Raw genomic sequence first — 26,407 nt, forward strand, 5'->3', positions numbered from 1 at the left:
GCTCAGTTCTATTACAGGCAAACTAGGTGTCCTGAGGGATGATCAGTGAAACTGAAAGATGCTAGAATTGAGAGCTGGCACACCTAAAAGAAGGGAATTCTAGGCAGTGTTCATGGAAGCTTATGAAAGGGTACTCCTGCAGTGAAGATCTTGGTTAAGTGGCATTGAACATTTTTTGTGTTTGGATACAAAACTAGGTTTTATGGAAAAGAAAAGCTATCGTAGCTTGGTTTGATGCCAGTTAATTGCCCTGACTGAGCTGAATTTAAACAAAACTGAACATCTCTGATAATCAGCATGTCTACAGAATGAAGTGTGTAACCTAATTTTTGGATTTGAGTTGCTGCTTAGGAGTTTTAAGTCAGGAAGGATATGCGTTTTAAGAGTTGGATGACCTTTTCCTTTCCATGTACATGGGGGTTTTGTTGATATTTTATATACTTTGAAAAATCAAATGCTCCTTCTGCTGGAAGTGCAGTACTGGACCAGTGTTTTTCAGTTGTGATCAAGTGTTGAGTTTTCCTATTGTAACAGAGCAAGACTGTCAGGACTGGAAAGGGACAGAGATCTGGATGTTCTTTGGTGATGCACACACGCGAGTGGAGGTTTTGATGTATGTTTGTAACAGAAGGATGATGAGGTTGCTCACAGGGATGAAAATAGAAGGTGGGGATGGTGGATTTGCTGTCCCCATTATGTTTCTAAAGAAGACCATCTCTTCTGTCTTGCTTCAGTAGGGATAAGGGGAAAAAGGCTTGGTGTGTACATTGTGTCTCTGCTGTGCTTTGTTAGTGCTAGAATTTGTCCAAGTTCAAGCTGTCTGCCCTGCTGGGCTGGGGAGCTGTAGGGGGAGCTGCCTCAAGACTTGATATTCTCCTTGGAGCTTGGATACAAACTGGAACTTAGCTTCTCTGCCTTGGGACCGGCAGATAAAAGGGAAATTTGTTCCATTTTAGTACTACATATTACAGACCAATCAGTACTACTCTGGCAGGTCTAGAGAAAATTGTTGTCTTTAGTGGAGAATGTAATAATTACTGAAAATGTTCCTTTTCCTGTAGAGGCTGTTGGATGAAACTTTTGGGTTGGGTTTTGTTCTTCCATCTGACTTTGAGTTCTGAAACTAGTATGCCTTTGTTAGTGAAAAGTGGCAAAGAGCTGTTTCACTGGAAGCATAAGCATAAAGAACCAATACCCTGTTTTAGAGTCTAATTATCTCAGCCATTATATACTAGAAGCCAAATATAGTATTTTGCTTTTTAATCAGTTACTCATCTCTTCTTTCAGGATCCTTCAGCTGTGCCAAATTCTGACAATGCCTTCACGTTGTTTTATGTGAAATTCCGAGCAGCTGCTCCCAAAGTCAGAGTAAGTAGCTGGTAACTAACTTTTAAAAAAGAAGTTATGAAAACGAGGTTTGAATTTATTAGTGTGAATGGAAGAATTGCATATTGTGCAAGTGTGAATGTCCAAAGATTGCATATTGTATCCATGGAAAAATACTACGAACTGTTTTCCAATTACAACAAAAAAGTAATTTATTGCTAATACCTCTTTCTCTTTTTTTTTTTGTTTTGAGTAGACTCTTATTGAACAAGTAGAGCAAAGATCTGAGAAAATGCCAGAGTGAGTATGTCTACATAATTTATCTTCAGCTGTTTTAAGTTTTGAAAATTCTTTTAAGTACTGTTAAACATATTATTTGTTTAAAAGAAAGTTTTAAAAATTGAAATTACATAGACCTAAAGAGGGTGTTAGAATGCATTTATTGTGTGCCAGAAAATGATCCTAAGGATGCAGTTACTGTTTTAATTTCTTGGTTAGGTATCAGCAAGTTCTCAATGAAATCCATCAATGTTACCTTGACCAGCGGGAGCTTTTACTTGGTCCAAGTATCGCTAGCACTGTTACAGAATTAACCAGTCAGAATAACAGAGATCATTGTGCTCTGGTAGGTAAAGCAGTCATGTGTTGTGTGGGTTTTGTTATGTTTTAATTTCCTCTCCCCCAGGCAAAATGAACTTACTTCATTCAGTCATTTACATGGAGAATTGTTAGTGTTTGTGAGTTTAAATCATTAACATTCCACTAATATTTTCAAGCCACACATGTTTTGTTTCTGTAAAAACTCCACTTTGTTACATACTTCACAGAGGGGGGAGGATAAAAAAGAAGCATAAAATGTGGTTACTTAAATTTCAAAAACAAAAAAGGGACAGAAGTTGGCAGTGAGCTTTTATTTGGCTTTTTTTATTTGGCTAGTAACTTCAGCTCATAGAGTTCATCTCGTTAGTTTTGAATTTTACAAAGCTTCAGTTTAATCATAGCTGTTATCATCACAACACAATACATAATATATAGTAATAATAGCTGTAATATCTCTTGTGATACTGATGCAAGGAAAAGAATTTAATAATCAAGTATTTGTATTTCTGTGAATACAGGTACGAAGTGGTTGTGCCTTTATGGTCCATGTATGCCAGGATGAACACCAGCTTTACAATGAGTTCTTCACAAAACCAACACCAAAACTGGAGTAGGTGGTACATGCTGGTTTTGTTTTACTGCATGTTGTGTTTAGTGTATTGTGATGTAGCAGACAATACTGTATGGCAAGCAGGGCTGTGTTCAAATGGTTTGGTAAGACCTAACAGGATAAAAAAACAGCTTATTCGCTTTAAGCATCAGAAATTGATGTTCTTGTGTTTTCTTTTTTCATCAAGCAAAGCTGATAGCTCCCATTCTCCATAAATAATTGTTAAAATGCTCTGTAGATAGTTTGAAAGAGTTAAAGATACTCAGGTTCTTTGAAAATAGCTACAGAAGTGTACAGCTCTCAGCTGTTTTTGTACAGCCTCTTTTGCACAGCCTGTTGAACAAGTACTTTCATTTGCCTCAGTCCAAAATTAGGCTGCTGAACTCCAGCTGTTTTTCTAGAAGGATTTAATGACCTGCCCTTACTGTCAAGAAATATTTGCATGTTGCCTGTATTTCAGCTGAACAGAAGGCAGGGTAGTGGATGCCTGACGAGAACAGTGTCCCAGTTTCCTCTGCCTAAACCTAAAAGAGGGACAGGTTGTTGCTTCACACAGTAATTGCATTGTAAAAGTATTGTTAAATTTTTTACAACAGACCTGTAATACTAAAGCAGTTGAATAGATGCCCCTCCTCCAGTTTTCTGGTAGGTTTTAGTAATGGTACGTGATTTTGAAATTTGGGTAGGTCATGTTCCCATGCTATAAAGTTCCTAACTAAAATGTATTCCTATTAATATAACTGAGACACTGTTTTTGAGTGTTGCAATGTCTTAAATTGAGTGCAGCTTGAGTTGAACAAGTGTGTAACCTGAAAAAAAGACTGCCTGCAACCCTCCCCATCCTTCAAAACTAAAGGAAAACCAAAACTGCATAAAGCCTCACTAGAGATAAACCACAGTGCCAGAGTAAGCCCAGTCTTTTCTGAGAACTGTGGCCTCAATTACCTGAGTTATGGGCATGCTCAGAATTTGAGGTGACCGAAAAAAAATTGGATAGGAATCAGTTCAGGTATCTCAGTGCAATCCTGGAGTAAATATCCCTACTTGAAATCAGTGTAAAATGTTGTTCAGCCAGAAATTTTGTCACTAGGGCTGCTCACACCAAGAATGAGAATAGACTTCAGATTTTTTTTTATTTTGATGGAATATAGCTACCTAATTTCATAAGAACTTGTTTCCCTTTTTTTTTGCCTACATCTAAATAAACATTAATACATATAAATATATATATTTATAATAAAATATATAAATATATATTTATATAAATAAAATATTTTAAGAAAAATGTTTCAAATAGTAGCTACTTTACTAGGTTTCTCTTAGCATAATACATAGCCACATTTTCTTTTCTGCAATGCTAAGCTGCTCTGAAGAAATTACAGCCAGGTGTCTATGTAGAGATAACAGTTTACCAAAATTCTACCTATTCTTACCTAAGAGTAGAGATCTTACATTGAGTATTGTATTCAATAATAATTATTTTATAATAATTGTATTTAATAATAAGGCTGGTGAAACTTTCTCTTTTGTTTCTGCTTTTAACATGGAGAGTTACTGTTTTAGCAAGTTGCGTATAGTGCTATAGGATGCAAAGGAAGAGGCATTCAAAATGTTTCTTCTGAGTATACTTCCATGAGCATTTTTCTTCCCTGTCTGAGGAACTGAAGTATCTTTGTCCTATTGACAGACATTCTTAGTGAATAAAAAAAAATAATAATTGTGCAATAAATTCAGTATCTTTATCACATGCGATTACTTCAGTGTTCTTGATGTTTATATTTCCAGCTCTAACTGGGAAATTACTTGAATTTTCAGCTACTGGCAATAGCATTAGTGCCTAATATATGATTAGTGAAGGGAGCATTGAGAATGGCAAAAATGTCTAGAGTGAGTGCTGTTGGTGTCTTTAAACAATATATGCATCACTTTGAACACGAAAGAAAAAATAAATTGAAGTGGGATTTCTGGTGTGTCACTGCATTGGTATTGTAACTTCTGTTAGATTGGAAAGTGTGCTCTGAGGTGTTGGTAGCTATTACAGAAAACATTACCAAGCTTCTCCTCCTGTGTCCCTCTTTGCGTGTTTCTAATACACTGTTGAGTACTTGGAATCAGATGAGGGAAAATTTGGGTTATGATTCTGAGCTCAGCAGGAGCATTTTTTGACACAGAAGCCAAGTAAACCAGTTTGCAGCATCTTCCCTTTGTGACAGGTTGAGTTGGTGTGTGTAGGTTTTTTGTTTAGTCTATCTGGGTTTTTAAAATTTTATTTTAAAATTAATTAAAAGTTGTAACACCATTTTTAAGCAATTGGTATGCCACATCTTTTAAAATGAAAACTTTTCCTACTTTGTAGGAAATAGCAGGCTTATGTTTTAAACGGTCTTGTCTGAAGTCTTCTTTGACACTTGTTTTCTCACCCTCCTTTCAAAAATCTTTGCCACAAAATAATCTATGTTTGTGATAAAATTTTCTTTTGCTTTTGGGGGATCCTGAAAGTATTTTGCTTTATTTTTCCTTCATAGTGAACTATTGGAAAAGTTGTGTCTTTCATTATATGATGTCCTGAGGCCAATGATCATCCATGTCATTCACTTAGAGACACTTTCTGAACTCTGTGGGATTCTCAAAAATGAGATGCTTGAGGATCATGTACAGAACAATGGTAACTCATAGATTTAAGATGATTGTTTTTAAGTGTTTTCTTAACTGATAAAATTACTTAATTGCATAGTCAGAAATTCTAGATGCTTATTTCTTTCTAGTGGATCTCAGCCTAACCTCATCTTTGACATGTTTGTGTAAAATTATGTGTTTTCATTTATAGTGAAGGTCTGTATATTTGGGTCTGTTCATAGCATCATTTAAAGTAACGTACTGATATTAGTCATGTTTTCTCTAGACTGTACAAATGCTAGCAAGCATCCACCCAGTGCATATGCATGCACCAGGGTTGATTTAAATTAACTTTTCAAATGAGCAAATTGTTTCACCTGGCCCTGCTAATGCATCATCCATGTAGAGCTTTCTGCATAATGAGGATAAAACAAAGGAATGCAAACTGATTTTTTTTTCAATTCTCCTTAATGTCATGTTTCCCAGACTAGAAATTGTAACTTCAGCAGAGGAGTTAAGTAGCAGTGTATATTTTGGAGTTTTGTAAGTATGGAGAGCTCAAAGTCTCATGGGAGTGAGCAGACCTGGTGTCTCATTTTGGTAGTATGACCAGTGCATAATGGAATCCTTTCACAGTCTTTATTGCACCAGGCAATAAACAGAAATCATCCTTGGTAGCTGGTATATCACCCAGTGTAGCTCTTTGTCGCTGAAGCTGTGCCAATAATTCACTTTCCTGGAAGTATAATTGCAACACTGTTGGGAATGAGCAAAAACTTGCTGACTTAATCTTTTGGCTTATCATAAGAAGTGTCTTCCTACTATTTAAATTTGGGCTGATACAATAATTCTTATGTTTGATGTGAGCTTTGTTTCTTAAGTTTGATGCTTTGGTTCATCTGTTTTTATCAACTCCCAAGTCACACCATGGGTATTGGTTGTGATAGAACCAAAGCCACCTTGCTTTGTTGTTCCCACCAAAATTCCACTTAATGTACCCGGGTCTGAAATAAGTAGAACCCTTAATTCTAACAAGGCATCTGATGTCATCAGTGTGTGGTTGCATTTTCATAAGCTAATGAAAATCTGGGGAGCCAAACCACCTGCAGTATGGAGTAAATTCCTTGTTTGTCACAGATTTGTCTGCATGCCAGTGTTCCAAAAACAGCCTGACTCCCTCTGCAGCAAGCCAGGTTCTTATGGTCCTGTATGTGATACTTCAAACGTGTGTTTCTGTAAGCTTGTTTTGTAATTGACAAGTTTGTGCCTTGTCTTGCCTTTGTCAGCTGAACAACTGGGTGCATTTGCGGCTGGTGTCAAGCAGATGTTGGAAGATGTACAAGAGCGCCTTGTCTATAGGACGCATATTTACATTCAGACTGACATCACCGGCTACAAGCCTGCACCGGGAGATCTCGCCTATCCTGACAAGCTGGAAATGATGGAGGTACAGCCTCAGCTTTTTCATTCTCCTTGACTTTGTACATGCAGTGTATGCAGTTGTGCAGTATGGTGCTTTGCAGCTTGGGTTTCCCTGCTCTTAGGTGTATTTGGTGTTACTGGCATTTTTAAATTGACACCTGCTGATTAAGTTACGACTCTAAACTAGATGTCAAAGTTTTATGTCAAACTTAGTGACAGTGGCAATAGTTCACAGTTAACAGTTTTAGCAAAACTTGAAGCTTCTGAACTTTTATTTACATTCATAAGTTATAGGTATTACCCAATGTATTTTCTAGTTGAACTGGAATTGAAGAGATGCTTTAGACAGTCTCAGTTAGCTGCAAGTTTGTTTTCAGAATTACTGGTCAACTAGCTTTTGGTAGGCATGTGTGTACCCTGTGCTCAGGCAGTGTGAGAGGAGACTTGCTTTAGATGATTTAACATGTTAGCAATGGCTTCCAGAAGCCTTTTTCAAGTTCTTATCACTATTAGCCGTTTTTTTAGTCATTCCAAGGCCTTTGAGTCAATGTTCCTGTTGAAATGGATCAAACTAATTCTACTTACATTAAAAGGTTAATATTATACTGATGAAAGTTTCAGAATGAAACAACTCACAGGAATAAAAAAATGCCCAATGAGAAACCTTTAATGGGTTTTTGACTAGAGCAAGCTGCAGCTGCATGAGGACTGCATGGAAGCAGTAAAACATAGTTAAGATCCCGCTCCAAATAACTATTGCCATTCACTTTATAATGGCAGACCCAAGCTGTCAAAGGACTGAGGTGACTGAGACTGGCCTTTCCAACATGGACTGGCAAATCCAAATTTTATTGCTATATTCTGCTTTGCACCTAGCTGCCAGAATAGCTGGGGGTACTTAGAAAATTGTAGGACTTAGTTCCACCTGGTACCAGTTGGCAGAGAAACTGCTGTTTGACTTCAGAATCAGAACATTCCTTATAAAAAATACAGAAGCTATCTGTCTGTCTGTCTGTCTGTCTATCTATCTATCTATCTCTGTCTGTCTGTCTGTCTGTATTATCTATCTTTTTCTCTCTCTCTCTCTCTCTCTCTCTCTCTCTCTTTCTCTCTCTCTCTCTCTCTTTCTCTCTCTCTCTCTCTCTCTCCTCTCTGCCTTCCTAAAAAATATGTATTTTGTTGTGGGCTGAAAGAAGTTAACATTGTATAACTGTACCTGTGCTCAATTCTTGCCTGCCAACAGACAAAACACTGTGAGAAAATTATCAGTAGTGAACCCATGTTGCTATGATATTGTCTTTATACACATCTAAAGCTTTTGTTGTGCTATAGCTTGTACTTTGGCAATTTTGTGGGATATCCATAGGGTTTTAAACCCTGAAGCTAGTGAGTTTGTTGAGTACATGCTGTTTGTACTGAAAGTTTAAGGAGTAATAAACATCTTCAGGCAAGTGATTCTGATGTTTGGTCTGTATGAGGCCTTACTTTCTAACAGTGGTCCTATGGCCTTTCAGCTAAGCAAGGGAAAGTTCATTCCAAATTGAGAAATGATGCTGCTCTTCATATGTCCTCGTAAGACATCAGTTTTTGCCTCTTTTGAGATTCATTTTTCTACTGATTGCTTTTAAACCTCAAAACCTTGCTATTTAGAGAGACCTTCTGTCTTAGTAAATGAATTATTAAAATGTTAAAAGCACAGGGCAGAAGTGTTTCTTGTGCTGTTCTGCTCAGATATTAATGCAGTTCTTTGCCCATTCTTGCTGCCTCTTGTTGCTTTGAAGCAGACCAAGTACTGGAAAATGTTGAAGTGTGGAAATGTTGAGTAATGTTAGGAGAAAGCTTTTGGTTGAACTCCTGCAGGGAATAAACTAGAGAGTACTTCTGGGCCATTTGCACATATCATTTATGGAAATAAAGCCATCAAAAATGATCTCTTTAAAATCCAAGTAAGTGTGGAACTGGGTTACCCTATTTTGAACTTTCCTTTCTAGATGGCTTTATAGGTCATTATTGAGAGATCAGTAAGACAGGCAAAATGAAAGAACAGTACTTTACACAGATATGTATTTGTGAATCTTTATTGTATTGCAATATTTCTGCTACTATTTTGGAAACATCTGCCTGTTTCTTATAAATGTGTTTGAAACACTGGAAGCTGAGTGTAGCTGATTTCTTTTGCAACTCATTATGCTTCTATCTGTAAAGTAGTGTTATGTGATATTAAAATATTATTGTGTATCTTTCTTTGCAGCAAATTGCACAGAGTTTGAAAGAGGAGCAGAAGAAGCTGCCATCTGAAGCTTCATTTTCAGATGTCCGGCTAGAAGATCCCGAGTCCTGCAGCTTAGTTAAATCTGGTATGAAATACATCTCATATTGTCAATTTAATGCATAAAGCTCATGGGATGTGAGCACTAACTTGAACCATCTGTGAGAAACTTGCATGTATCTTAAAGGGTTATTTTCCTAGGCAAATTCATAAGTGATTTTGAGAGGTGAACTTTTTCTCAAAGTTTTAGTTTTGTATTTTTTATGAGAAACAGCCTAATCTTGTTCTTTTGGTGCCATTTCTTTGTACTTCCAGTGCAGTCCGTTATGTGAAGCAACTACTTTTGCAGCCAACAGCATCTACTGTACTTAGTATAAACCTGAGCTTTGTATTCTCCACTGGAAAGTATCCCTGCTATCAAGATGTGTAGTTGGGGATGCTTCTATTTGTCAGCTGTGCTGAGAAAGGTGATTTGATGTGTCAGTTACATCTCTTAAATTATAGGTATTTACAATAATTCAGAATTTAGGACTTGACATTTTAAACATGTGACGTATGTGTCTGTAAATTACAGCAAACTGCAAAAAAAAATTCATCAAATGTGGCTGTTCTGATGTCAGTCATTTGAATGTTACAAATTTTTAAATTACTGTTGAAGATCCATGAAGAATTTCTCCTTTTATTTTATCATTGTTCACAGTGGTACAGTATTATATCCCCAGCAGCATCTTTCTCAGCTCTTTATCACTTGTTTCTTGTATTCCTTTTGATTACATGGTGGTTTTTTGCTTTTGGCTTGGAAGGTCTGCAGAGGTGTTTCTAGCTGGCCTCCACAAATCCCATTGTGTTCATCATACTTCACCCCAGGTGTATGGAACTTGCAAGTCTTGTAAATCTTACCTGCACTCAGGAAATGGAGGGAACCTGGTATAATTTGAAGATACGTGTCTGAGATAATTGGGATTATTTGCCCTTCAGAGGTGCCTGTCTCATTTCAGTACCTGCAGGAGTAGCTGAAGTGACTAATAAATGGCCTAGGAACCTCAAACTGACAGCATAAGATTTTACAGGCTTTCTAGTTACTGTGACAATAAATTCATAGTTGCAAAAGGTAGAAAGATATTACTGGATTATTTCAGATGATTTCCATGTTGATCGCATAAACACAAGTGCATTTTCCATCAGTAGGTGAAACTCTAAAAATTTTACTTTTTTTAAATGGTTGGTATTTGATGCTATTGGTTGGTTCTGATGCTATTGACTCAGCTGTTTCCCAGCTTGATTTAGGGACAATGAAAATGCAAACAGATTTCTGTCTGTTAGGTGTTGTAAAAATCCATTTTGAGCATACAGAATTATTATGAAGGTTACCCAGGAGGAGAACTTTTTTTATGTTTACAACAACCTCATGGCAAAATTGGTTTTGCTGTTATTTTTACAGTTATTAAAATTATGTTTAAACCCTATATTTTCTGCAACTGTATAATCTATGTAGGATTATCCCCAGCAGAAAGAAAAGCATGAAGAAATAAAATAGAATTTTTTTTCCTTTTTTTTCCTAAGCATTTTCCATAATTCTGTGATCTCTGACCATTTATTTTTCCTCTTTTCTCCTATGCTATTCTTTTTTCGTTAACTGTTTGATCATTTCAGCTGTTTAGTTGAATGAGAGGTGTGTGCCATTGGAGACCTGCCTGTAAAACTAACTCATTAAAAAAGGTCGAGCTGGGCCACCCCTGAAAGCAAATTCATGTCTTTCACAGGCTTGTGCTTTCTTCACTTCAGAAATCTAGTACTGACCTGCTCAGCAGGAAAAAATAATTAACCTGTTTGGGTAAAATAAAATGTCATATTTCTGTGTAGAGGGTATAAAATGTGGTTGATATTACAGTCTCCTTTAGTTGAAAGGACAGAAGGGCAAGTTTTTCATGTGTGTATTTACTTTTAAACAGGTTCAGCGGAATCCCTTAATCCCAGGCATCAGAGCACGATTTCACCTGCAGATCTGCATGGAATGTGGTATCCTACTGTCAGAAGGACTCTAGTGTGTCTCTCAAAACTCTACAGATGTATAGATGTATGCAAAAATTTCTTTTTCTAATTTATGTAGGTGAAGTTATAAAGTGTGGGGAGCACCATGTCTAAATATTTTAATATAAACTAGGAGTGGACAATTACTGGCCTCTAACCTCTTGGTCTTTCTGCTGCTATCTTTGTGTAAAACAAGGGAACTGACAAATTTAGGTCATCATTTCCAGGACAGTTTTATATTTGTAGAACTAGAAAAATGACACTGATTTATACATCTATTGCTTTTGCTGTTAGAGAAATAATTTAGTGTCTGATGTTCAAGATTCTGGTCTCACCAAAGCTGAGGAGTGAATAGGACAAGAAAAAAATAGAAAGTTCTGGGTCAATTACAGGGACTGATTTTATTGCTGAAATTACTGAGTGAATGTGTTTGTGTGATGTCTCTGGTCTTAAAAATGGTGACTCTACTACTTCTACATTTTGAAAACACTCTGAAATTTTTTTTGTGGTACATCTCTTCATGTTCCAAAACAGGAACCCATTTCCAAAGTTTAGAACAGTGGAAATCTTCATGTCTAGCAGAAACAAAAGCAGTGCTTACTTAACACGTATTTTAAGACTTTCCCATTAGAATCTGTTTTGTGTTGCTCACTTAACAGCATATAAAGCTGATAAGTCACTGAGGAAACTAATGCAAGTATTTCTGCTTTTCTGCCTGTGTTGTATCTTTATTAGATACATTTAATGGACTTAAAAATACCTTTTGTGGGTGTTACATGAAATTCCTGCCAAGATGCTATTGCTAAAAAAGAAGCTGGAAAATGCTAATGCTTTATTGCTTAAAATGTCAATCCTGCTAAAGATAGATGAATATTTGCCCTTGTTTTCAGCTAGACCTTTGTAAATGAGGTGATTTCTGCATTGTTCACAAGGCTCCTTTACTGTGTGTCTGCACAGAGGTTAATTTAGTTTTCCCCTGAGACACTGTAGCAAGAGCTGGTAGCCCTTGCCTGTGCCCTGTAGGTAGGGAACACCAGAATTCAGTGGAGCTGGCGAGTCTGAGGCAATCAGGGCTCTCCTGTGCTCTGTTGCAGTGCTGGTGGGGGCAAGCTGTGTTCCTATGGCTGGCTCAGCCATAGGATCATATTGCTGCCACTTAAGGACTTGCTCCGTGTCCCCTGGGCCATGGCAGCTGTCATGTTTGTTTACTAAGCTGTCACAAATGTGAGGTAATTTGAGTCTGCCTGAGGTTAAGCTCACTCGAATGATCTCATGTCTATTGCAGATGAGGCTTGCACGCACAGGTAGTTGTCCTGACATACAAAGAGGTGTCTGGTCAGGTTACCCAGCACACACCATTCATGCTGCTGGCTCTGAATGTGTGAGGTGTCACTGACCATGTTGCTACCCAGGTGCCAATTCAGAGCTGCAGGGTGAGCAGGGCATGCTTGTGTGGGTACCTGCATACAGCCTAAGTACTTGTAGCAAGCTTTTGTATGTGAATGCTCCGTCCTGAGTCACTGCATTTAGCCAGCATGTATGTAGCTAGTTAACATGGAGTTTTATAAACTAGTAAACACATTGCTCACAAAGTGCAACTCTTAAAATTCTGCCTAAGCTTTGCTAAAACCTCTTTTGTTGGACTGATTTCCTCTTCCCTGCAGAGGGCAGTGTTTCAGGGATTATCGCAAGAGGCCTTATCTGCCTGCATCCAGTCGCTGCTGGGAGCTGCTGATTCCATCAGCAAAAATAAGGTCAGAATCTGTGCTTTGGGTATGATTCCCACATCCCCCAGCCCCTTGTATATCTAAAGTCATGGAGCAGTGGTTCAGAATTCTGTTAAAATCTTAGTCAAAGCATGTTGCTCTGCCCTCAGAGACTTGATGGATTTGCCAGTTCTTAGTTATGGTTAATGTATTGCAGAGCAAAGATAATGATTCACATGCTAGCCTGTCTGAAAAGGTGGAATACAGATCGTAGCAATCGTGTTTACAGGCTGCTCTAACTCATGGGAATTCAGTAAAGTGATGCCTAAAGAGAAATTTCTGTTAGAGGACTTTGCTCTCTGTATTTATTCTCACTCTCTGTTACTCTTTTTCTGTGCCTCCATTGTTTGGATTTTCAAAAATCTTTCTAAATTATATTTACTGGGAAGAAATTTTAAGTATTCTCTGCTCAGAATTGTATTATGAAAAGTTTTGATCTCATGTGTTGCTCAGAATTCAATGCATCAAGTCATTTAAACTTTAACTGTGTTTAAGTAGTTGGAGTAAACTTTCTTTTTCCTGTCACAATTAATTTAAGTCCTGTAGTCATTTGCTAATTCCTAACAGCCAGGAAGTGAATTAAAAAAACCAAAATCTTAGTAGGCTAAAATTGTTGGATTTTTATAAGTGGTAAATATTTAGTAATGAAAAAGGTTCTGGTTGTGATTGGAAATGAACAAAGAAACCCAAACAACTCAAGAAGCCCTTTCCACCACTCATTTTTAATGAAATTTCTGTTTCTTGAAATTGCAGATTTAAATCGGGTTTCTTCTTTTCTGTTTTATTTAACATCATGTTAAGGAAAGGTCTCTTACAGCTTGCAAAAGCAAATTTGAATTCTAGAGTCCTCGTTTTACATCAATGAGCCATGAACTTTAAAGATTAAAACCTGCACACAGTGTAAAGCGTGTAGCTAAAATAACAAGCAGTGCAGAGATGATCATTTCGATGGTGTGATCTTGGCCTTCTTTTACTCTTTGTATCTTTACTGTACTGTTTAGAAATTAACTAAGCTTTGTGTTTAATGACATGAGAAAAATGTGTTGTAAGACCTTTGCAGAAAAGCACAGTTAATCAAGGTTATTACAGGAACATTAGCTTTTTTTAGTCATTGTCATGATGAAAACAAATTTAGAACCTCATGTTTTTCAACTTTATATGAAATAATTCCTCTCTCTGAAGAAGAATAAATTTTTATCTTTCAAATAGTGGATACCTTTACTTAATGAGGACATTTAGTAATATGGCTGCGTAATCTAATTCTTCTAAGAAATGGGAATAAAATCTGCTTCTGTAGTGCAGTGTATTAGGAATAGTGCAGAAGTGGGATTTGTTGATCTCAGAGTGTAATTAATGACACTACAGGCTAATGGAAAAAGCTTGTTAACTAATAAAAATGGAAATGTTGAAACTTTTCTCTTCATTTAATTGTTTGGGGTTTATTTTTTACATGTAATGCATATTCTTTTTTTTGTGCTGTAGACCCAGGTTGATGGACAGCTTTTCTTAATAAAACACCTTCTGATTCTTCGTGAACAAATTGCTCCTTTCCACACAGATTTCACCATTAAGGAAATTTCCCTGGACCTTAAGAAAACTAGAGGTACTAAACAGTTGCTGGCTACAGAATGGGATGGGATTGTCCTCCCTTTGTGGCAGCAAAAGTTTCGGTTTTATTTTATGTTCACTTGCAATGATCTGTGTGCTTTTTCTAATCTCTTGCTTTGTTTCTAGCTTCTCTGAAAAAACCCAAAACCATTCTCCTACTCAGGGCAATTCAAGATGTGTCTAATAAATTCTTTATTTTTGTATGAAATGTGTTTGCCTGCTTTCACTGCTGACCTAACTCATTTATCCACTCTTTTTTAAGAACGGCTAAGTAATCTACATTTCTATGGCACAGAGATGTCTTTCCTCTTTTCTGACTTGTTAAAGGACTATCTTTCCTTACTGCTGCTTACCAGGTGAATCTAACAATACGTAGCCAACTTAGCTAAAGGAAATTAAGATTTCCTGGACCTTTATGTGAGGTTATTGATTAGAGAAGGATTTCTTATTTTGAAAGTTCAGTAAACAGTATTGGTATTATGTAGGATTCATCTCTCTTGTAAGAAAATAGGAGTAGTGGCCATGTTCATGGTTTTTGAAATTGTACTATTGTTCCTTTGTAAAATTCAGGAAAAAAGCTCTCAATACAAAATTGAACTGTCATACACTTTCCAAGTTGTAAGGATAATGGGAAAAATTGTTGGAAGCATGTCAAGTTTCTCTTCTTTCTTCGCAGAAATAAGAGCTGAAGAAATAACTTCTCTTTCCTGCTAAGATGCTGCAGTCTTTACTCTGAAGCAAGCATTTCTTACACTAACCATTTCACTTGTTGCATTTGAACATCAATGAAACCTTCTACCTGTTGAGTGGTTTCTAGTTGACTGAAGGGTAAAGGGCAAATACATCCTTTTGGTGTCTTGCCCTGGCTGACACACAAGTTTGTTCTCCATCTTAATTTAATGGAATAAATTTTTGTGCCAGCCAGTGCTTTGCAGATGGTAGTGGTAAGTAATGGAAAACTCTTTATATTGGGTGGTGGTGGCAGTGGTATTGAAAAGATGTATGTTGTGCTTAATTCTTAGTGTGGTTTAGCATAGGCCAGTCGGGCTTTTATATTTGGGATGAGTTGTAGAAGAAGAATAACACGGCTAATAGTGTTTCTGTGTTCTAGCCAAACTTGCTGCACACAGGTTTAAGATTTAATTTGGTATTTACAGATGAAGTGATACTGCTTACTGTAAAAGTCATGTGTTTGCCCAATTTCTTTGAAGTAGTATAATGTTAAAGTTCATGGAACTGAAATATTCGGTGGGAAAAAGGACTAGCTCATAGTCTTCTAATCAAGAATTTGGGAAATTTTGGAATTTCTCAAATTGCTGGTAAAAAATTCAGAGAACAGAAATAGTCTTGCTCTGTGTTCACCTTTCACTGCATAGGAGTGCAGATTCTTAGTTCAGTGCAATAACTACAAACCTGTATATTTGCTATTCTCTGTTTATTTAATGCCTCAAAGAGCACTTCTTTTTCTCTTATGTCTTTTTTTCCTCCCCCTGTTTTATATAGAGTGCAGAATTTCTTTTGAAATGAAAAAAAAAAAAAGCAGATGGATGTGTAGGATGATAAATGGCTGACAGTAGGGTAAAAAGCTATACTTCAACTAATAATTTTATTTTTCCCAATTTGGCTAGATTTCATCTTGACAGCAACCTGTTAGGACTATAGGACTATATATAATTTCAGTATCTTGTGTTAATTACAGACATTGTTGCTTTTCATTCTTGAGACTTCTGTAGAGAATATAAACATGAATGTATTTCAACCTTGTTGTTTTGTTGTTTAGTCCTAACTAAAAGAGCTAAGCACAGAGGAAAAAACTGCCAATTCAAAGTTATTTCATGCAACTGTAGTTGGTTTTCCCAGGCAACGTGTGCAAAATTTTGTATATTGTTTGTAAATGCTTAATTAGCTTCCACATGTAAAGGTCTTCCACTAGAAGATAAAGTAACAAGGAGAGCTCACACAATTTCCATGCTGCACAATTTTCAACTGCAGTTAATATCAGCGACTTGTTAGTTTCCTGTAATGTGTTTATCTGTTAAGACTGTGCAACTGTTAGGAATAGGTGTATCATAGGTACCATTGAAAAGGAGTGAATTAAGCCTTGTGTGCTTCTGTGCTTGTGCATCCACCCCCAGCAGTGCTAGAATCATTAATGTTGCAGTCATAATCATTCATGCTGGGCCATTTTTTATGCATAAGTAAGTGATTAGAGTTTGTAGATTCTGGAGCTGAGTGGCATTGACTTACAGTGTGAGTGACTTTCTGATTCACAGATGCAGCATTTAAAATCCTGAATCCTAAGGCAGTTTCAAGATTTTTTAGACTAAACAGCAACAACGCCTTGATACAGTTCTTACTGGAGGTAATGCAGTCTTATTGCATTAAGAAAAATTGGGTCATGTAAGTGTGTGGTGATCTCTGGCAAGTAAAATGAAGAGAATTGTCATTCTCTGTTCAAGGGTACTCCAGAAATCAGAGAACATTATATCGACTCCAAGAAAGACGTAGATCGTCATCTGAAATCAGCTTGTGAGCAGTTTATTCAGCAGCAAACCAAACAGTTTATAGAACAGCTGGAGGAGTTCATGACAAAGGTACAAATGTGTGTATGTTTGCTAACCTAACTGAAATACTGGTAGGATAAGGGAATTGGTATTTAAATTGGGTATATGACAAGCTGCTAGTGCTATGTGATTAGCTGAAGATTATGTGCTTTCCTTTAAGTTCCAACAGCAATTTTCCAGGCATTTTTGAGAATAATGAGTTAAAGGAACATGTCATTGTTTTTAAAAGCAGCCCTTGTGTTCTTTGATCAAGAAGCTTTAATTTTTCCTTGAATTTTAACAGGTGTGTGGTAGGAGCTTTTCTTTTTGCAGAAACTACTTTTGACTGCATTTGTAAGTCTTCAAAAACACCCTTGGGTCATGTGTGTTCTTGAGGGAGATCTTAGAGCATTAGATATCTTGTCACAATACATTTCTTTCTAGAACCTGCTCTAGAGGTCAGGATTTCTAGGTACCTTGAAAAAGCCTCACAACAGGATCTATTCTGAACCTTAGGTCCTGAGAATAAGTGGCATGACCTCTCAGAAACTGGGGCTACAGCATTGCATGGACTGCAGATATCCCAGCTGCTGTTTTTTTAGAATTTAAAAGATTACAGTATTAAATTTACTCATGCCCATCATGCTGGGGTAGGGGTCAGTGGCATGCGTAAAATATAGATGGGTAACTGGTGAGATTGATAGATTGTCTGAGTGATCTCAATGATTCATTTGGAATCTGGGGAGTTTCACTAAGCTGCTTAAGGATAAATCTCTTTTGAGGTTTTGTATCCGTAGGTGCCTAAGCATCTTTGTAAATTTAATCCCATTTTGAATTTTACTTTCAAGAATTGATCAGGGTTGTAATTTTGAATTGCATTTCTGTCAAGCTGCTTCCCCTGTGTGTTGTTAAGTCAGGTCATAGAGGAGACAGAGCAGTGAAGATTCTGTACACAGTGGTATCTAAGAGAGTTGTGCAATTTTTACTTGGTCATTTTGTTGTGAACTCAACTGAAAGAAAAATGATTTTGTTGATTTTGCTTGTTTTAGGTAGCTGCTTTAAAAACAATGGCCACTCAAGGAGGACCCAATTACAGCCTTTCACAGCAACCTTGGGCACAACCAGGTATTTACTTTGGTTTATATTCATGTTACTGTTAGGACTGAAGAGGTGGTCAGAATAACTTGGACTGAGAGACTGATTGATTTTGAAAAACTCTACATATAAGAACTGTCTACCTTTTTCTTGCAAATCCTGACTTCCATTTTAGCCTCTGTGCTATTTGAAATGTCTTAAGCCAGCTCTAAAAACCTGAAAAACTTCAGAATATATATTTAATTGGTGCAGTAGATGAATGCCTCGAGTATTTCTCAAGCTGTGATTGTTCTTGCATGTAAACAGCATTTCTGCAAGTGCATACAGAATGTGCTTAAGGAATTAGTTGATTACGTTATGAAAAAGCTTTTGTTTTTGTAGGAAAGAATGAATACCCATTGAAGCCCTTATTGTCTGTACATTTGGTATTTACTTTGTTTTCAGTTTTCCTGACACTACACAGAAATGGAATCTGGGTTTCTTTCCCTCATTTTAAAAATTCAAATATGAACACTTCATGAGAACATTTGGAGCTGTTGTAGATGCTCCTTGGTTATTTTGCTCTTCACATGACAAAGTTATGCTTCTGGGTGAAAAAATCTGATTATTCCAAATCATACATTGAAACCTTCTGTTGCATCGTTTTCTTAAGATGCAAAGCCAGCCAGCTATGTTCATACATAATTCAGTGCTGTTCCATGGGTCAGACACTCTCAAGGGCTAATGCAAGTTTCTACTTAACATCTCCTGCTTCTTCAGGAGTATTTTTAATGTTTGTTTGGAGATAATTATGTGTGTGGAAGCAGATTGAAGCAGAGCTTCTGCTGTTTCCTGGAGTCATTTGTCTGGGCAGTGGGACTAGGCAGAAAATTTAGATGTGGCAGAAGCTAAGGTAGGGAAAACCCACATAAGATATTAACTTCAGTACTTTGAAACTACAAATATATTTTTCCCCTGGCCTTTAAGCAATGATCTTGTAAAATCATTAAAATTCCTAACAATAAAGAAAGAAGGTCTTGTCTGACAGAGGATTCCTGTCTGGTTAATTCAAAATCCAGATTCCTGTGCAGCCTTTCCTCTCAGAGACACACATTTGTGATATTCTGTTCTCTTTACTAGCACTGTTTCCCAGCAGTTTCTTATCCAGATAAGTTTTCTGGGTGGTAGCCTATGTAAAACTTCATTGCTATTGGAGGGCTGTGATTTCAGAAACCTCAGGAGGATGTGGTAGCTTTCAGAAATGGGGAGGGTGCATTTTCTGCAGGGAAAGGAAGCAGTGTCTGGCAGGCTGTGTCCTGTGATGGGTTTGACACTGCACAGCCCAGCACCCCCTCTCTCCCTTCCACTCAAATCTGTGGTAATGATCTGCCCCAGGAGAGCAGAGGTGATTTTCTGGAGTGTAGGTTTCAGCAAGCAGAACTCCATTTTAGCCTGTTAAATATATTTTCTTTTACTTTCAGCAAAGATCAACGATCTGGTTTCTTCCACTTACAAGACAATAAAAACAAAGTTGCCATCAACTTTACGAAGCATGTCCTTATACTTGTCCAATAAAGATACAGAATTAATTCTGTTTAAGCCAGTCAGGGTGAGTATTGCTGCCATGTTTTCCTGCAGATGTTTCATGGTGATATCATCAGCTTAAAAACACCAAATCCAAACAGCTGTACTGCTTCTACTTGTTCCACACAACACACACATATTACAGGGAAGTAACTGCTGCTCTTTGCTGTGTACATCTTCACTTGGCACCAAATGAGCTACCATAAGGAAAATTAACTCTGTCCCACACCAAACCAGTCAGTTTTGGTCAGTTATGCATGGGCAAGAGCACCAATGGCAGAGAGGATGATACAGACTCAGTGGAAAACCTGCTGTAAACCACCTGAAGAGCCAAGCTTGAGTTTTAAGCTTCCAGGTTAAGTCTTTAGGACTCAGTGTTTCACATCTTAGCTGAAGTTTTTATCACAGGAGTAATGTGGACTCCTTGTAGCTGTTTTGGGGCTTGTTTTAGAAGAGTTCTTGAAGTTTGACTGCATCTCCCCACCAGGTCACTTCAGTAGCTATTGTGTGTACACTGTGTTTGTTCTGCTTCATGTTTAAGTTGGGTGTTGTGTTTTTTAATACTGGTTTTTCATTTCCTTTAAAAGAATAACATTCAGCAAATGTTCCAGAAACTCCATGCTCTGTTAAAGGAAGAATTTAGTAATGAAGACCTCCAGATCATAGCTTGTCCTTCAATGGAACAGGTATATATTGAAGCTCCCTATTTTATCAATTACTCTTTCATGTGACTGGCTTTTATAAACATTGATTTTTTTTTCATTTTTCGTATTTCTAGTTTTCAGAATCATTATTTATTTCTTATCCCCCTTAATCCTGGATGATTAAACTTTGGGCTTTATCTGATCTTAAGACTCTCAGCTAGGAGAGGACTTTGTTTGGTTGGGGTTTTTTAATGAATGTCTAATAGATTTTCTTAAACCAAGATGTTGCTGGGGATTGAGTTGTACAGCATTGTAGAAGAGTCTTGCCATTTGCTGGCATTGTTGTCTTGGAAAGGTATCAAGCCAGTGAATATGCCTTTAAAAAACCTGTGCATTTGAAGGCAGTCTTTCTTTTGACATATACAGAAAGCAGCAACTTTTACATTTAGGAAGCATGAGAATGAATTACTAGAGTGCATTTAAAGTGAATTGTATTGAGAAAGTGTGCAAATGTTTATGGAAGTGTAACCCTACGTGGTCTTTAGTCTCAGAGATAATTTGGGTTAAGAATTCCCTGTATTGGGATTCTCTGTCAGAAACCAAGTGGGCTTTTAAAAATGTCACTTTGACCTTAGTAGTCTAGGGGATGTGGGTAGAATCTTGATTATCACAGGATGCCAGTATTTAAACAGGTAATCTAGTTTATGGATTAGAGGATGTTACTTGCAGCGTGTACAGCCACAGCAATGTGTGATAACTGTCCTGGAGCACTGAGTGGGAATGATGCACCATAAGGAGTTGGGCTTATCCTGGGGGAGATGGCCTCCTCTAATTGTTTATCTGATGAACCTTAGGATCACTTACTCTGCAAACTGAAGTGTGTGGGAAACCGTATTGTAATCTGGGAAACAAGTACTATGAAGGATCCCAAATGTTTCAGATATTTGAGGTGAATGGTAACATTTTTTGCCAGTGTGCCTGTGTTTTGGAATTTCTTGACAACACGTGAAGTTATCTTAGGAAGTTTATCACAGTAGTTTGTGACTACTGAAATAAGTGGTCAGCATGGTCAACAGTTGCATTTTAAAAAGCCTGTGAGTAGGCATTTGACTGGAAATTTTGGCTGTTGCTTTGTAACTGTCTTCTGATTAATGTGCTTCCTAGGAATCCTATTTAAATGTTAAAATATGACACATCAGTTCTGAAACTTGGCTGCTCTGTCTAACACAGGCTTTCGTTTTGTCTTTCAGGTGAACTTACTCTTGTCGATGTCCAAGTAGCCCAGCAGTGAGGCTGCTTGGAATAAGCTTCAGCCAAATGCTAAGCAGTGAAGGGAATGCAGAGACATTTGCTTGAAGTAAATGAAGGATCCCACTGTGCAGTCTGGTCTGCATCAAAACTATCCAGGCTGCTTAACCCTGTTTTAGGGAAAAAACCCAAAATGAACAGGTTTGTTGATTCGGCAAAGGTCTTCCTGTTCACTGGGTTGAGCAGTGGACAGAAGAAAACGAAACAAAAACCCCTTTGCTGATCACTCATATGAAAGCTCAATTACTGCCTTTTCCAGATATTTTCAAAACTGAGAACCTTTTTTATTTGTTTTTTTAATGTAGAAACCATTGTTGCTTTCCCTTAATGAGCTGATATATGCAGTGGGAAGTCACACTTTCAAAGAGATGCTGGAAATACAGTGCAGGGAATCAAATGAGAGCAATAGATATATGTGAGACTTGGGAGATGACCACATTGGTATGACCTTCCCTGAAAATCCTAGTAATCCACCATGTGCTTGAAAGTAATTCAGAAGTTCTTGCTTGGGAAAACCTAATTTCCCACATGTGAAGTGTTTCTTGAAACACAGGATGGGCTGTCTTTCTTACACTCTTGTGACTGGGAGCTGTGAGGTCTGACCTGAAGTGTCATACTCCAGCCTTTCTCCGTGTGAAGAGTCTCAGATCCTTGGGATTTGCAGTGGAAAGCTGTGAAACATAATTTCTGTTGTTTCTGAGGGAACCACATGTTTTCAGCTGCTTGACAGCAGTGCTTAACATTGAGGTTTTCAGCTACCAAATTTCAGGGCAGAGTTGGTATTTTTTGCCTTTTTCAAGATCAAATGGTGATATCACATAACTTAAAGTGGGAATGAGTCTGGAATTGGACAGCCTTTGTGCCGTGGAGAAAGTGCTAATCGGGTTGTGGGGGCCTGAAACCTGATGTGCAAGGCTGTCAAATCTGCATTGTAAAGAGAGGATAAGTACTCAGTAACTTGTAAACAGTGCAACTGTTGAGTGAACATTAATTGGACATTAGTGTGGAAAGCTGGATGCTAAATGCCTGGCTCTTAATGGAATGAACACTTCAGGGTGTCTCAGTGTGTAAATCTTCGTTGTGCAGCACTGAAAAATGAAAATGTGGTGGGTGATGTGACAGATTTTTAACTTATTTATAAAGCCTGTTCTGTATACGTTTGAATATGAAGAAATTTCCTTGCACATTGGTGGTATTTCGATTTAATAATTTTCCTGTTATAAATAACAAGGCTGGAGTATAAGATGGTGGGATTGAAAGCTACCACAAGAACTGTTACAGCAGTGGTGCTGAGATACATAAATGGTACTCATAGGACCTTATATGACTCCTTAAAAATTAAGTAAAGGAACTAACAAGGAGAAAAACTTGCCCTCACCCTTTACTTATGTAGAAATACAGGCTGTAATATAATGTCCAGTGCATTGTAATATATGTATATTTGTTTTTTATAAAGTTTTTCAGAAGGACTGCATGGTCACTGTACAGAGTTATGACTGACTTAATATTGTACAGAAGAGACGTGAAGGGTAGACCATGGCAGCAGTCGCTCTTGTGCTTGGGATCTTTTTCTCTCTTAGAGTACCCAAACAGCTCTAGGACAGCTGGTGGAAGGATTAGAAGAGCAATCAGTTTATACAGCCTGTTTGCTAAATGAACATTTGTTTAAACATGTACAGTTTCAGATATTTACGTTTACAAATAGTGTAAGTACTTTCAAAAGATTAATTTAAGATGCTTTATATTATCTGACTAGAAACTTGCCGTTTTTAATTTTTTTAAATAAAAATGTTGCCTCCTATTTTGGTCCAAGAGTAAAGCTTTATTCTGTATCCTGAGGCTTGTCTGTCAAGATAACTGTAATACAGAGACAATAAACATCCTGTAAGCACAAGTTGTGCATTGCTGAGAAGTGTTCTTTTTTTTAGCAGTAAGAGAATTGAGTCTATTTGGCACAGATATATACCTGAGTGCTGAATGTACAGCTAATTGTTAAATTAATGCCTCTTTATGGTTATAATAAAAGTAAATTTGTATTTTCTTTACTGACAAGCAGTCTTGTGTGACTAAATGGTCTCTTTTCTTGCAGTTTAGTTAGGAGGAAGAAACCACAAGTTTGAACCACAACTGTAATGCAAGAACATACTTTAACTAAATTGGCTTTTACTAAGAGAGCTTGAGAGCTGGTGGCAGAAAACAAAAATACTACTGTGTTTGGTGACTGTTCTTGCCTGGTTACTCACAGACTCAACTACCCAGAGTTTCTCATTACCCTGTGGTGCTCTTCTGGCCCTTGGTGGTGTACACATCATGCAGAAGCTTGTGGTTTGTCCCCTGTAATGTCAGCATGAGGCTTCCCTTCACCCTCTGGCTTTCACAATGTCATTTGAATGAACTATCAATGTAAAAGTCCCTTCCCTGTGGAATTTGGCTTCTATCTGAGAGGTATGGGGCAGTGATGTGTGACTAGAGCTTCCTGGTCACTTGGAGCCTCCTCTAGGGATCTGGCCCTTTGGATTGCATCTTGTAAATGAGGTGAATGCTTGGCCAGCTTTTGGACAACAGCAAAATCTTAGCACTGTGCCATGCGTTTTCCAAGCAAAACTTAATAGTCCTTTTCTCAAAATGCATATTTGATATTGACAAAGTGATGTGGGTGTGAAAAGGGGGAAAAGTCTGTGCTGCTGCAGCAAACCCTGGTGACAGCAGGTAGATCCAGCTCTCTCCACAAATGCTGTTTTCTACTCTTATGCATTTTCATTCTCATTGAGCCCTAAAACCAAGCCAATGTGTGGAGCAAGTCAGGTCTTTGATATAAAGACCTCTAAATAGAGCAAAAGGAAAAAAGAATCAGTTGATCCCTTTCAGTTGTGGCCAACCATGCCACTAAGCCATGGGTAATTGTCATCAGCTGGAGTCTGGAAACTCAAGAGACACCTCATGGCTTCCCTCTCTTGGATTGTCCCTGGTTCCTGTGCCCAGGCTGCTCATTGCCATCCCCTCTGCACCAGCCCAGGTGTCTCTGGCCGAGAGCCAAAGCGAGCTGGTCGGTCACACTTGGCACAACCAGTTCCCAAATTTCCAGTTCCTCAGCTTCAGTTCCTTGAAGCCATGTGCTTCAAGGCACTGTGGGTTTGGTGTGTAACCCTGCTGATCCATCACATGCTGTCAGCTGAGGCAATCCTGCTTACAAGGACCTGCTGTACAGATGGGCATTGTGAGCTTGAAGAAAGGAGCTTTGTTTTTATTGCAAAGTGACTGTTACCACCCTGATAAGGGAAAAGTTGGTCTGAAATGCTGATGTAGCTGCTTGCTGTGAGCACTGATTTCTTGGGTTTCAGTTATTTCATGCAGGTAGAAGATAACGAAATGCAAGGCGTGATATCACTGAGAAAGAGATTGCCAAAAGTATTGCTGCACTGATTATTGGAGAACAGGCTCATGAGCTGAATGTTTTTAGACTGAAGGAGGAGCTCCTCTTTGCTTTCTGGCCACCTAAGTGGCCAGATCCTTTCTCTGTATTGTTCAGCTGCAAAGAGAGGCCGTGCAGAGTGAAGGATGTTAATGCTAGACTCTCTGAGGGGGCTGAGAGGGAGAGTATCCTGCATCTCCTGTGACCCAGCCTTTCACCATGCAATGTGCCCTTTCCCTTCATGCCCACGGAGCACAGTACCTGCAGCTTCCCCTGGGAGCTGATCCTCTTCCAGCACGTGTACCAGGGGACTGAGGAGCAAAGAACTCATGGCTTGAGCCAGCTTGGGTGGGAGTGGGCTGCCCAGAAGTAGTGGGACAAGGAAGATGACTTCCTTACCTAACAAAGCAGATGGTCCTGAGAAGAAGTCTGGATTTTGGGAGTCAAAGAGCAGTAGCCAGAGCCTTATGGTTCTGCACACCTGGGGCCTTGGCTCGCTGCCACCCTCCTGAGCAGCCACTGCAGAGTTTGTTTCCATTAACGATGTGCCTATGGCCGCGTGCAGAGCATTGCTGTGAGGGCTGGCAACATTTGGTCTATGCCTGCACCAGGGAAGACAACTTGAATCCTTCCTCCTGAGGCCTCAGCCCCCAGCCAAGCATGGGCAATATGTGATTTCAGTGCTGACCAGTTGTGCTTGCCTCTAGTAAGGGACAGGGTTACACACCAGTAGTCTGGGACAGTCACACTGGCACGGAACAGGACTCAACCCTGGTCAGAACAGCATTTCCACCTCTAAGGGTCAGAGGTGGGAAACCTGAGTGGGTGACAACAAATAACAAAGGATTTTGGTGTTCTTCTCCCCATGTGCTTGTTTCATGTTAAGTGAAGTGCTGTTTAGATAAAATCAGAAGCTTTGTGCTTATATTGACATTTAATATTAATGCTTTGAAAAGAAACCATGTTTCAAAATAGATTTGTGAGTTTTGTTCTTACCCTTCAGTGACAGCATCTCAACTCCTCTTAATGCTTTCCTAGGAAGGAATTTCATTAAGAATCATATAGGCAGGAAATTTGGTTTTGAATGAAACAGCGATTTTTCTGCATGAAAATTTGTGACCAGTCCCATGCAGCAGTCCCAGGTTTATCTCCACTGGTGGTTTCCTTGCTGCTCTCCAAGGAGCTGGTAGGCAGGAGCTGGCCAAGCAGGGATATCACAGCAAGTGGTCACCAGGAGCTGGGACCCTGCATTGAAACAGGATTGTTGTGCCTGAGGAAAAGTAAGTCAGTTTGATCCTGAATCTGGGATTTAATGGTGATGTGGCCTTTCTATTCCATGGTGATGGACTGGGAAGGAGAACTGTGAGAGTGCTGGCTGGAGTCAGGCCAGATCAGTGCTTCTGTTGGCCCTTTCCCACCCTAAGTAGATCCCAGTACGTGGGTCCAGGGTGGCTCTGGGGAGAAATACACAGCTGAGTGAATTTAGTCCCAACAACTTCCTGGTCCCAGGTCCCACATTTTGTCTACAATTGGACCAAACTTCCATTTTTCCATTCAAGAGTTGCTCCTGGGACCTGATGCATCAAGTCAGAGG

The 26,407-nt window shown here is 38.4% G+C and overlaps 1 protein-coding gene across 1 annotated transcript in view; it reads left to right on the top strand.

Moving 5' to 3' along the window:
- The window catches only part of COG3 (component of oligomeric golgi complex 3), a 30,343-nt gene extending 7,048 nt beyond the window's left edge, over window positions 1–23,295 (top strand). The window contains exons 8-23 of the mRNA XM_058854735.1: window positions 1,288–1,368; window positions 1,583–1,626; window positions 1,825–1,951; window positions 2,445–2,536; window positions 5,062–5,201; window positions 6,439–6,599; window positions 8,826–8,931; window positions 10,796–10,920; window positions 12,539–12,628; window positions 14,123–14,243; window positions 16,522–16,610; window positions 16,708–16,842; window positions 17,841–17,916; window positions 19,347–19,474; window positions 20,037–20,135; window positions 21,344–23,295. Coding sequence (XP_058710718.1) covers window positions 1,288–1,368; window positions 1,583–1,626; window positions 1,825–1,951; window positions 2,445–2,536; window positions 5,062–5,201; window positions 6,439–6,599; window positions 8,826–8,931; window positions 10,796–10,920; window positions 12,539–12,628; window positions 14,123–14,243; window positions 16,522–16,610; window positions 16,708–16,842; window positions 17,841–17,916; window positions 19,347–19,474; window positions 20,037–20,135; window positions 21,344–21,373 — 1,644 coding nt within the window. The 3' untranslated portion in view covers window positions 21,374–23,295. The remainder of the gene's footprint in view (window positions 1–1,287; window positions 1,369–1,582; window positions 1,627–1,824; window positions 1,952–2,444; window positions 2,537–5,061; window positions 5,202–6,438; window positions 6,600–8,825; window positions 8,932–10,795; window positions 10,921–12,538; window positions 12,629–14,122; window positions 14,244–16,521; window positions 16,611–16,707; window positions 16,843–17,840; window positions 17,917–19,346; window positions 19,475–20,036; window positions 20,136–21,343) is intronic.
- The last annotated feature ends 3,112 nt before the right edge of the window (window positions 23,296–26,407 follow it).

Source organism: Poecile atricapillus, chromosome 1 (assembly GCF_030490865.1).
Source record: "Poecile atricapillus isolate bPoeAtr1 chromosome 1, bPoeAtr1.hap1, whole genome shotgun sequence".
In the NCBI taxonomy this organism is placed as follows: domain Eukaryota; kingdom Metazoa; phylum Chordata; class Aves; order Passeriformes; family Paridae; genus Poecile; species Poecile atricapillus.